An 11,940-nucleotide genomic window follows, 5' to 3' on the forward strand; every position below is an offset into this window, starting at 1 on the left:
AGGCCTGATTGGCGCAGTCTCCTCTGAACAGTTGATGTAGAGATGTGTCTGCTACTAGAACTCTGTGTGGCATTTATCTGGGCTCTAATATGAGGTGCTGTTAATTTGCTATTTCTGAGGCTGGTGACTTGGACGAATTTATCTTCTGTAGCAGAGGTGACTCTTGGTTTTCCTTTCCTTTGACAGTCCTCATGTGAGCCACTTTTGTCATAGTGCTTGATGGTTTTTGTGACTGCGCTTGATTCAGATTCAGATTCAGAAAGTTTATTTCAAACTCACAAACTTGGGGATACTTTCAAATTTTTTTTGCAATTTTCTGGACTGATTGACCTGAAGGGATTCTTAAAGTAATCATAGACTGTCATTTTTCTTTACTTAGCTGATTGATTCTTGCCATAATATGGATTTAAACTGGTCAAATAGGGCTGTCAACTGTGTACCAACCTGATTTCTGCACAACACAACTGATGGTCCCAACCCCATTAAGAAGCCAAGAAATTCTACAACTTAACCTTGACAAGGCACATCTGTGTAGCGAAACCATTTCAGGTGACTACCTCATGAAGCTCATCCAGAGAATGCCAAGAGTGTGCAAAGCAGTAATCAAAGGGTGGCTATTGTGAAGAATCTAAAATATAAAACATGTTTTGACTTATGTCACATTTTTTGTTTACTACATATGCAAATTCAGACAATGTGTTCATTCATATGTGTTCATTCATAGTTTTGATGCCTTCAGTGGGAATCTGCTGTGTAAATAGTCATGAAAATAAAGAAAAAACATTTAATGAGAAGGTGTGTTCAAACTTTTGACTAGTAGTGTATATTCGGCAATTATGAGATACTGTCAGAATTATTAAATAATAATATTGTAATTATGTTCAAATGTATTTTTCATGTGCTTGAAAGCAGTGTCCACATAAAAATCTGCAAATGAAACAAATTAATAAAATAATAAACTCAAACAATCTAAAAAAAAAAACTGATCATGCCTCCTGGTGTTTGGAAAAATGTTACAGTACAAAGGATGGAAAGAGAAGGAGGAGCAGAAGAGGAGGTGGAGAGCTCAGAACCAAGTGGGAGGCAGCGTTTATCAGTATAACAATGAGGGGAGACAAACATCAAATACTGATCAGCAGTGCACACAGAAACCTTCGTGGTTCCAAATTCATGACATGGCAACAAAAATAATCTACTTCACAGTGAATGGGAGACCAGAACAGGCTGAGTTCCCTGTCGACTGCCCGGCCCAGGATGTCAAGGGTAGGAGCTGAATATTATCGTCCTATTTAATGTTCTCCTTTATTTAATAAATGTATTTTAAACTATGCGTAGTAGGTGATTTCTATTTCCACACCCACATTCACACGTGCAATCATTGTGTTGGAGTAGAAGTATTATCTGCTTTTTTAATGTGACCTTGTTTTGATCATAATTCTCATTTGCCAAATTTCTCCTGCGTATGTTTGTGATGTCTTCACACTTACTAAAAGACTAAGAGTATAATGTGAATATATGATCTGTGAGTATACAGTAGATATCCTTCCTAGAGTACATTGAGTACATTCATTTGTGTTGCCTTAACAGAGTGCAGGTTGCTGATAGATGATATTTCAATAGTGTTTTTGTTTCCTAAATGAGAAAGTAAACTTGATAAATGCATGAACGCAACATATATACCAGTCATTACACAAGCAGATCAACGAATACAGGAGTCAGAGTTACAGACAGCAACACAGCTGCCACTGACAGCCCCACTTGTCACATCAGTTGGAGGCTTTGTCCAGCCCTGGCTTCATGATTTTTTGCGACTTGTTTCTAGTTGAAGCATTGGAGATCTTATAAATTTCAACCAAGTTTTGTAGCCTTACATCTGTGTGAGGGGTAACCAGTGTGCAGTACATTACCAGTGTCAGTGAGTACACACTTTTCAATGTTGTTAATATAAGGCTTCTTCTGACCTATGAGTAGCACAACTCTCTGATGAATTACATTTTGTAAAGGTCTTGTATAGCATAAGTAACTGATTGCTTCATTAATGCTAATAAGTGATATATTAAGGTATGACATTTACAGTGTTACAAGACGCATTTGGGGTTGCTAACAGTGGTGAAAGATGTATCCAGGCCCTTTACTTGAGTGAAACTAACAGAATCAAGCAGTGGCAATTTTCCATTACTGGTAAGATTCTGATGCAGATGTTACTTAAGTAAAATTAGTCAAAGTATATTTGGAAAAAACATACTTAAAGTAGTAAAGGTAAAAATATTCAGTGCAGTAAAATAGTCCTTTTACATGCTACACACTATCTCATTCGATTATTAATATTAATGCAGTGATGTGAGGCAGCACTTTACTCATGTAGGTTTGAGGCAGAACTCATTTTGAAATATTTTGTGTAAGCCAAGGAACGCTGCGGAGTTATGTGATGATCAGTGTACATTTGTCTGTCTGTCTGTTTGGAACATTACTCAAAGCACACGCCTGTGCTCAGCGCAAGGTCATTTTGTTTGTGGCTACATCTATATTAAATGGCCACATTCTATGTTCCCAGGATTTCTTATCATCAATAGCTAATAAACAAATGCTTCATTTCTGAAAAAAGTGATGCATTTCTGATCATGTCATATGGGGGAATGAACAGCTTTGGTGGAGTACTGTGCTCTCTGAGTGCTTTTCTAGTTTTCCATATGGCTTAATCTGCTCGTGTATTTATTTTTAGGCAATTAATAGTTTGGTTTGTTCAACTTGACCCTTGCAACTACCTGGAACCTGAAGTCACACTCTTTGACACAGTTATTGTAGAAATGACAAGGAAATTGTTTCAAACCCTCAGAATTGTTGTGTGTTCTTGTATGTGTAAAATACTCGGGCAATAAAGATTGAATTTAATCCTACTCAATTCGCAGCTATCCTGAGAGTGAACTCACCGGTATACATACTTAAATAACTGTACTAAATGTTACTTTTAACCACTGGTTGCCAAGTTGTGAAAAATTACTTAAAAGTAAGGATATTAATAAGGGGAAACTCAAAAGTTATCCTAATGTTTGATCGCAATCATTTTAAAACAGACCTTTACATCTTTAATCAGTCAGTTATCAACTAATAGTTACAACTTACAAACCCTTTAAAAAGAGTACCTTGTAAAGGTGTGTTACCTAAGCACCTATTTGTATAGAAAATACTAAGTCTCTTGCTCCCAGTTTTACTTTCCTCAGTTTGTAAGGTTTGTTCTGCAAAACCTGTGAAACAAACTTTGCGGCCATCCTTCCAGATCTGTTCCGTTCTGCAGCAGAGGCAGGACCCCATGACATTCTGAAACTGTACAACCCCAAAGGCAACATTATCAACATCTCTCCGAGTCTGGAGCCCAACAGCCCCAACTCCTGCTATAAGCTGGAGGTGGTGGCCACCGACTGCAACAGTGACCCGTTAGGTATCTTTAATTTAGCACCATGGGAATCACTTGGGTTCATATAAAACCAGCTGACATGCTCTCTCCTTTTTTTGTGATTATAGGTGCAGAGCTTGCTGGTGCACTAGGATTTGATCTCTCATCCATGGAAAAAAGGTAGAGAGGGTGGGAAATAAGAGAGAGAAAAAAATCTTCAAGATGTTTCTGGAACAAAAAAAATTGCAAACTGATTTTGTCATGCTATAATTAGTGTACTGTAAAGTGTGATATATGATTATGGAGCAGTAACATACGCTACCGTTCAAATGTTTGGGGTCACATACAATTTCATGTTTTCCATGAAAACTCACACTTTTATTCATGTGCTAACCTACCGGTAATTGCACAAGGATTTTGTAATCATCAGTTAGCCTTTCAACACAACATGATTTTCAACATGATTAGCTAACACAATGTACCATTAAAACACAGGAGTGATGGTTGCTGGAAATGTTCCTCTGTACCTCTATGTAGATATTCATTAAAAAAAAAAACGCTGTTTCCAGCTAGTATAGTCATTTACCACACTAACAATGTCTAGACTGTATCTCTGATTTATTTAATGTTATCTTCATTGAAAAAAAATGCTTTTTTTTCAAAAATAAGGACATTTCTAAGTGACCCCAAACCTCTGAATGGTCGTGTATATGTTGAACAAGAAGGACAGAAACAGAGCAAGGATGTGAGAGAGCACATTTCTTGATGAGCAGCAGATGAACGAACACTCCTCTGACAATGTGTGAACTCAGATTGCAGAGCCTGGAGAAGAAAATCCTATTCGAGGCTGGTGAGACTCCTGCAGTTGTGTATGAGATGAAGAAACAAGTGGATTCATTCAGGGAAAAACTAGAGGTACATCAGCAAAGTACTTAAGGAAGTCCCTGCTCAGGAAATCTGGAATCAAGCACTTGAATGGCATAGTTCTCCTATTTAAAAAAAAAAAAAAAAAACATGAGAAAAAACACTACTGATCAGAGCCAGAAAAGGTGACTGTTTCGTAAAAAGTGGGATGGCATGACCACAGAACACTTACATAAATTGGGTTTTAGCATACTTAACCAAAACCATTCCATCCCATCACTATTTTGCAGATGCACCATCAGTGCATCCCAGTCTTAGGACTGCTCAAAACAACTATGATTGGTTTAAAGACATACAAAGACATCAAGATTTTTTCCCCCTATAACAAAATAGTAATGAGCAGTAGCCAGATCATTCTCCCACACAGCAGAGTCACATCTGGCAATGTGAGACTTTTTCTTTGTGCATCACCAGCTCGTTCAGCAATTTGATTATTCTGTTAAATATCTGACATGTGCTAGATGGATTGCCAGAAACTACACACCCCATGATTCATAGGTGAATCCTACTGGTGATTCCTTGGTGCCAACATCAGATTAACATTTTTAGTTTTTACTGGAACATCCCAGCATCTTTTGAACTAACTGCCATGAAATGTGTTCATTGCTGCTTCGCAAATGTTAACATGGTTCCACTGTAATCTATGAAGCTTCACATGGCAATTGCTATGTCCATCACAGTGTGCTGATGTTAGCATTTAGCACAAAGCCCACAGTCAAGCCATTGAGAGCATGGGTGTGGAATCTCTTTATTTACTGTAAAAATCTGCCAAAAAAAATTGCATTTGCTACTGGTGCAGATTTTTTAGTGAGTGGCTTCATGTGTTTCTCTAATCTTCAAGCTAATTCAATTTATTCACATTGCTTTTAGAGTGTGGAGCATCTAAGCTGGCTGGGGTTGTTTAAAGATCTTTCAGAGGGAACTCACAAGCCTTCCCCGTTCTACCACAAAAGAGCCCTGCGTAAAACCAGGGAGGAGTGTGAACATGTACGGGAAAAGTTCCTGCAAATGAGGCAAGTTCACATGCAAAAGTCACCGACAGTCATCATAACTATTCAGCCTTAATATATTAAATATCTGAATATTTTGCTATTGTTGTTGCTTATATTGTCAGCTCTCTGGAGGTATCAGAGGGAGTGAGGCAGTACTTAAAGACCCCAACCTTTGATAACTGGTAAGTTTTGATCTGAAAAGCAGTTTTAATATCAGCTGGAGAATCAGTGTCCGTCGCCATAGTGCACCTGTTTCCTTAATGTACAGACAGTGAGGCAAATGCTAGTTAATGACATTCGTGCCCAACAAACACTTCTGATGCGTTTCTGAAGAGGGTAGGAGCCCTCAGCCTTTTCTTCTGATCAACACACTCATCTCAATATGAAAAGGCCCTCAGAGTGCTTGCAAATTGAAAGAGGGTTTTCATAAAAGGCTTGATCAACAGACCATGTTTGAAATGAGCTTCATTAGGAAGATTGTATTCACTCAGGATAATTATCACTTCATTTGTTCCAAAGCTTTTAAAGGAAACCCAAAGTGATGGAGGTGGATGGGTATGGGGATATGTGCAGGCTACAGAGCCAGAACTGAAGCTTCTCACATCTCATGAACACAATCTGGGCAGCGGGGTCGTGTCAAGGATATGTCTAGCATCATTTTACATTCATGTTACTGTCAACACATTCCAGGGAAATGACAAAAACAATTAGTGTGTAACTCTGTTTCCCAACTATTCCTTCCGAAGACATAGTCCAAAATACAAACCTAAAGAATCAATCCTGTCAATGTGCAGGGTAGAATTTTCTCTATCATTATCCTTCTTCAGAATCTGTGTATGGCTGAATTATTCCAAAATTAGAACTTACCATTGTGGAGTGGAGAGCAGTTTTACAGTGTTTACTAAGTTGTAGTTGAGCTGTGCTTGAGCTGTAGTTGATGGGACAGGTGCATAGATACAGAAGTGGAGACTTTGTAGTTGTGCACATTCTAGAGGAAGCAATGATAGAGATTGACATTTAAACTGTTTTGAGGTAGAAAACATGTAATTTTGACTCCTAAAGATGTTTACAGGGGGTTATTCAATGACCACTGAGAGGCTTTAACATTGTTTCATTACCCTTGTTGGTGGATTCTTCTGTGTACCCGTGCACCTGCTTATATGTCATTAATGGAGAAGGCCACACGTTGTTCTCTTATCCTTCAAAGGATCCTTCCATGGTGTGGTGCATTTTGTGTATGTGTGTGTGCAGGCAGTGGGAAGATGCAGAAATCATGGTGCTCCTGCAGGTCATGTACACAGATTTAGATTTCATCGCGACCTTTAACATTGAGCCTGAGGTACTGCAACAGTTCCTGTTTGAAGTCTACCGAAGATACAACAACATCCCTTTCCACAACTTCAAGCACTGCTTCTGTGTTACCCAGATGGTGAGTATGTGTGTATGTGCATGTGTTCGTGTGAAGTCTGATCAGGACAAATCACAAAGAGATCAGTTTTATCTGCAATCATGAAATTGAGCAATTATGCCATCACCTTGGTGGCTAATTGGTGAAGGACATCTAACCCTCAGGGCAGACACGTCTGCAGGTCAGGCATTTATCATTCATCAAGGAAAACACTTCATGGATGAGTTCTTGACTGTAACATTTACCATACCAATCTGATGCATAAAGCTGACATTTTTTGAAGCACCTACAATCAGTAAAAATGTATCAAATGGAAATGTAACCATATGAAAGTGGATACCTGTTATGATTGTTAAATTAACCTGTCCTAAATCTTACTTCAGCTTCCTTCAACCTTAGAAAGCCTTAAAGAGAGTTTCTGAAAAAAAAAAAAAACTTTTGGAAGGGAGCATATCTGTAGGTTGCTATATTGCTCCCAAATGCACAAAACATACCTATAATCACATACATTCATTTCTTCTACAAAATTCTGTACAACAAATCCTCTTCAGGTCAGATCATGTGTGCTTCATTGTTTGAGTTTTTCTCATTTGTGAACAGATGTATGGTTTGATCTGGCTGACTGACCTGAAGAGCAAGATGGACAGTGTCGACCTGCTGATCATGCTGACCTCTGCAGTCTGCCACGACCTCGACCACACAGGCTACAACAATGTCTATCAGGTATCTGACGCTCCTGTTTGTGCTTCAGCAGACAGTGAGGGCTCTGGTACTAACTAGAATACCCCGTTGGAAGATACCTGCTTGATTTGTCACCTTCAGACTGCTGAAGCTTCATGTTGCTCTCAGCTGAACTTCACAATACATTTTTACTTTGGATGAGGACTGTGGATATTGGGCTCCATGAGAACATGAGTGAAGTATTCAAATATGCTATACATTGACTTATTAAGTGTTTCTTCATAAGATACATTCTAAGGGGACATCTTACAGGTTTACAGCTATCAGTGTCCTCTAGTGGACACACTATGCAATGGAGACGGTGTTCCTGAACAGCTTCAAACATGTTTTTAGAATATTTGTATGTTTTCATGGAAAATTAGCCAATATATACTGATAATTGTTTATACACATTTACGTTAAAAATCTGACAGTGTCTATTGTATTTGACCTGTTTGCAGTCCAGTCTCATTTTGTAATAATGTTTTATTTGTTCTTGTTTAGCCTAATTTTCAAGTTATATAAATATACAATTTTAATTACGTGTATTATAATTTAGAACTAATTTCTGACCATCTTTCAGATAAATGCTCGAACTGAACTTGCTCTTCGCTACAATGACATCTCTCCACTGGAGAACCACCACTGTGCTGTAGCTTTTGAGATACTTGAAAGGGTAAGAGTGAAAACCCTGCTGTTTGCTTTAAACTTTCTGTCAAACCTGCTATAAAGCATACATAATAATCTGAAGGTATGAACCAATCTGTTGCCATAATATGGAGCCTGTCAGCTATTAGGCAGCCAGTATTATCAGACAGGTTTTTTGTGTTTTAGACAGAGAGCAACATCTTCAGAAATCTGTCCATGGATCAATACAAACGGATAAGGGAGGGAATCATCAAGTGAGATCATCTTCCTAATTACTTCTTTTCATTTTTTTTCATTACATTAAATCATGTAATCACAACAGCAGTTGTTTTCTATATTGCTGGAATTGCAGATGCATTCTGGCCACTGACATGACGAGACACAATGAGATTCTCAACAAGTTCAAGCTCATCCTGCCTGCTTTTGACTTCACCAACAAGGATCACAGAGATGTGGTAAGATGAATGCAGGTGTACAACAGACAGATGAGTTAATAAAATCATGCTTGGTGAGTATTACTGTCTCAGATTTTTATTTTTTTTGCAATCCATTGCATTGCAAAGGAGTATGAAGCAGGGACATTGTTGCCAAGGGAAACAATTATTTTTTCTCACTTTGTTCTTCAGAGCGATGTTGACCAAACGCTACAGTACAAGACGCAGAGAATTTATTTTATTTAATTATTCGGTTTAAAAGTTGTCTTTTGTTGAATGGTGAAATTATTCAGCCTTGTAAATAACCATGTGACTCTTTGACAAACAAAACACACATTGCAAAGCTCCGCATAAATGATATCGAGCAGAAATAATATGATGCTAACAAAGATATTTTGTCTAATGAACAGTGTCTGCGATTGAGTTAACTCTTTTACTAAAAGTAGTCATACCACACTGCAGAAAAACTCCATTACAGGGAAACAAAACCTTATCTAAGTAAATGTGCATCAGCATCTGTTGGCCCCCCCCCCTTGTTTATGCAGCTAATGATGATCCTGATCAAAGTGAGCGACATATCCAATGAGGCGCGGCCCATGGAGGTGGCTGAACCCTGGCTGGACTGTCTTTTGCAAGAGTTCTACAACCAGGTACTGACTCCAGCACACCATAAAGACATTTCATATTGTGGCAACACTACTGATCGATGTGTTCTATTGCTCCTCACACGATCTGACCTTCTTTACACAGTAAGCCACAGCAACAGTTAAATGGGTGCGGAACTCAAGAACGTTATTTGTTTTCAGTTCTAGTTGTGTTGTCCTTCTGTTGTCAGAGTGATGTGGAGAAGCTCGAGGGTCTTCCAGTCACCCCCTTCATGGATCGGGACAAAGTAACTAAGCCTTCATCTCAAACTGGCTTCATCAGATTTGTCCTCCTGCCCCTCTTCATTGAGCTGGCCAACCTCTTCCCCTGTCTGGAGGTAATAAAATCACTACTATGGAGGAAATTCTGTACATATTTACTGTTTTGTATTCAGCTTGATCAGTTAGGGCCGAGTTTTATTCATCCTTTGTTAATTCTGCAGCACCACATTATCGACCCAGTGCGGAAGGCCCTGGACTACTACACTGAAATGGAAAAAGCACTGGAGAGGGAGAAAAAGAACTGGGCTCAGAGTGAGAATGCAGCCAAGAGCAAGGAGGCAGCTGTTGGCAGACAGGACAGCCAGACAGAAGCTGGACCAGAGGCCTCAAAACCGGACATACAGTGAACTATAATGGACACTGATGAACTCAACATCGCCTTTTTGAGTAATCTGAACATTTGTATAAATTGCATGTGATATAAATGTACTTGAGATGTCTAAATTTGATCTTTAACTCTTTATTTACTGGCCGTCGTCCCTGAGCCTGGCTCTACCGGAGGTTTCTTCTTGTTCTAAGACATTTTTTTTCTGTCATTTCCAAAGACCTTGGTCTGAGAGAATTGTTGGGTCGGTAATATTATAGGGTCTTGAAGTTATGATGTGAAGTAGAATCAACTGATCAATTGCAAGTTTGTTGGAAAATTGCTCAATTAAAGAGGAATGTGTCAGACTTCTTAAACATACAGTTTATAGATGGTTTGATGAACCTCATTCGTTTTTGTGTGTGTTAAGTAACTTTATTTACAGAAAAAATGTCTATCATACATAACATTCAGATTATCCCTTTTTGTATGACCAAATAAACAACAACAAAAACAAACAAACAATGAATGTGTTCAGTCTAGTATAATCAAACTTGATACACTACCAAACATTTAAGAAGCTTCAATTAGTGGATTTTTAGAACATTTGCTTGTGACGTTTGCAACAGAATGAGTTCATAAATTTATTTCTGTCAGTTAATTATTCATTTGAACAACTAGAAATGTACTGTCGGTTTCTGGGTGCCTGGTTAAATCATGAAACTCGCATGTATAGTGGTGGTAAGCACACGTTTGCCCTGAGGACCCTTCAGACGTTAAATCCAACAACTCTAAGTTGTCTTCAGTTTGTTCTTGATTTGTGTTTGTTTTCATTCAGTGTATATTGCAGAAATAACTACAACTAAAATAAGTGTAGTCTGTAGATATTAAAAGGTGTAGCATGCATGACTGGACTATAGGTGTCACCATACAGTAGGTCCTGTCATAGTGGACTCTGAAAGCAGGTCTGGGATTGCAAAACCAATAGAGGATTAACATGGCCATTGTGTCTTTCATTCACATAGAACAGACAGTTTTGCAAAGGTTCAGAGTCAGTCACAGCACCCTGGCACCATACCCCTGAGACCATTATTTGAACAGTATTGGTATTGTACTGCAGATGGTATAACACTTAAAAATGTAGGTCTTTACTACAGAGAAATTGTGAAGTCACGGTGTCAGCGAGTACAGCTTTCTTCATCATCCAAAGGCACTCAGAAACTGGGGACACTCGGACAGGAAGAGGTTTGGAAGACCCAAAGCCACAACAGAATCAGAAGACAAGTTTCTGAGAGTCAACAGCTTGATGATAGGTGGCTCACAGGACAACAGCTTCAAGTACAGCTTAACCCTCATCAGCACACCTAGGGTCCATGTAGAATTTCTCCAGCAGAGTTGGGAAGAACTTTCTGAAGAATATTTGATTTTACATATGTTCCATGTACTGTATCAAAGGCTTTATAAATAAATACTAATCAATCAAACCAACAAACCTGTTTGTGATCGGCCTTTATTACCTATATTTAAAAGACAGCTTCAACAACATTAATCGGCAGCCGAAACCTTAAATCCATCAGTATTTAATTCCACATTAATACTGCGGTCAGAGGGATATATTTTCTGTCTGACAAGTACTTTTTCTTGTCATACTTTTTAGCTGCTAATGGCCCAAAACGTTGTCCTGCAGCTGAGTGGTTTACCGTCTCTTATAAAAGGGAGAACCAACCAACTTTGACAACTCTATGTCTGGTAACAGCGCTGTTCCAGTGGATGCTCCTACAGCTCAATTCTTCATAAAGCCAAATAAAGATTCATTCTATTCTTAGGCCTTAAGCCCTCATCATCAGAGGAAACCCATGTGACTGAAAGAAGAGAAGAGCAGACAGTGTGCAAACTCCTTAACCCTGCATGTGGAGTGGGAGCTGCTGCAACAGCTGCAGTTTGAAGTGTGTGTGTGTGTGTGTTTAAGTGAGAGACAATGATGTGGACAGCCAGTGATTGGTTGACAGGATTTCAATATGTTTATATATTTTGGAGCAGCCCAGTGTCTCCATGACCTATTTCCCAGCCTTTATAAGGCAGAAATCTGTCTGTGTAAATGTCTCTAATAATCTCTGCTCTCATTCAGGTTCTGGGTGTAGTTTGTCAGGATGTGATGTTCGCGAACGAGTCAGTCTTTTAAGCAATGCT

At 38.8% G+C, this 11,940-nt stretch overlaps 1 protein-coding gene across 2 annotated transcripts; it reads left to right on the forward strand.

Annotated features, from left to right (window-relative positions):
• Positions 1-1,040: 1,040 nt before the first annotated feature.
• Positions 1,041-11,242, forward strand: si:dkey-219c10.4 (high affinity cGMP-specific 3',5'-cyclic phosphodiesterase 9A). Of its 2 annotated transcripts, XM_051958932.1 has the most exons (14): positions 1,041-1,263; positions 3,278-3,439; positions 3,523-3,574; positions 4,207-4,309; positions 5,189-5,331; positions 5,433-5,492; positions 6,562-6,739; positions 7,319-7,441; positions 8,022-8,114; positions 8,273-8,340; positions 8,439-8,541; positions 9,066-9,170; positions 9,356-9,502; positions 9,608-11,242. In XM_051958932.1, exons 1-14 carry the CDS (start codon positions 1,176-1,178, stop codon positions 9,791-9,793), a joined length of 1,611 nt encoding a protein of 536 aa, XP_051814892.1. In that variant the 5' UTR covers positions 1,041-1,175; the 3' UTR covers positions 9,794-11,242. The 2 variants fall into 2 exon arrangements, with proteins under 2 accessions (XP_051814892.1, XP_051814893.1); XM_051958933.1 differs by lacking the exon at positions 1,041-1,263 and having other exon boundaries at positions 3,315-3,434.
• Positions 11,243-11,940: the final 698 nt, after the last annotated feature.

The sequence above is a fragment of the Acanthochromis polyacanthus genome, chromosome 14 (assembly GCF_021347895.1).
Source record: "Acanthochromis polyacanthus isolate Apoly-LR-REF ecotype Palm Island chromosome 14, KAUST_Apoly_ChrSc, whole genome shotgun sequence".
Taxonomy (NCBI): domain Eukaryota; kingdom Metazoa; phylum Chordata; class Actinopteri; family Pomacentridae; genus Acanthochromis; species Acanthochromis polyacanthus.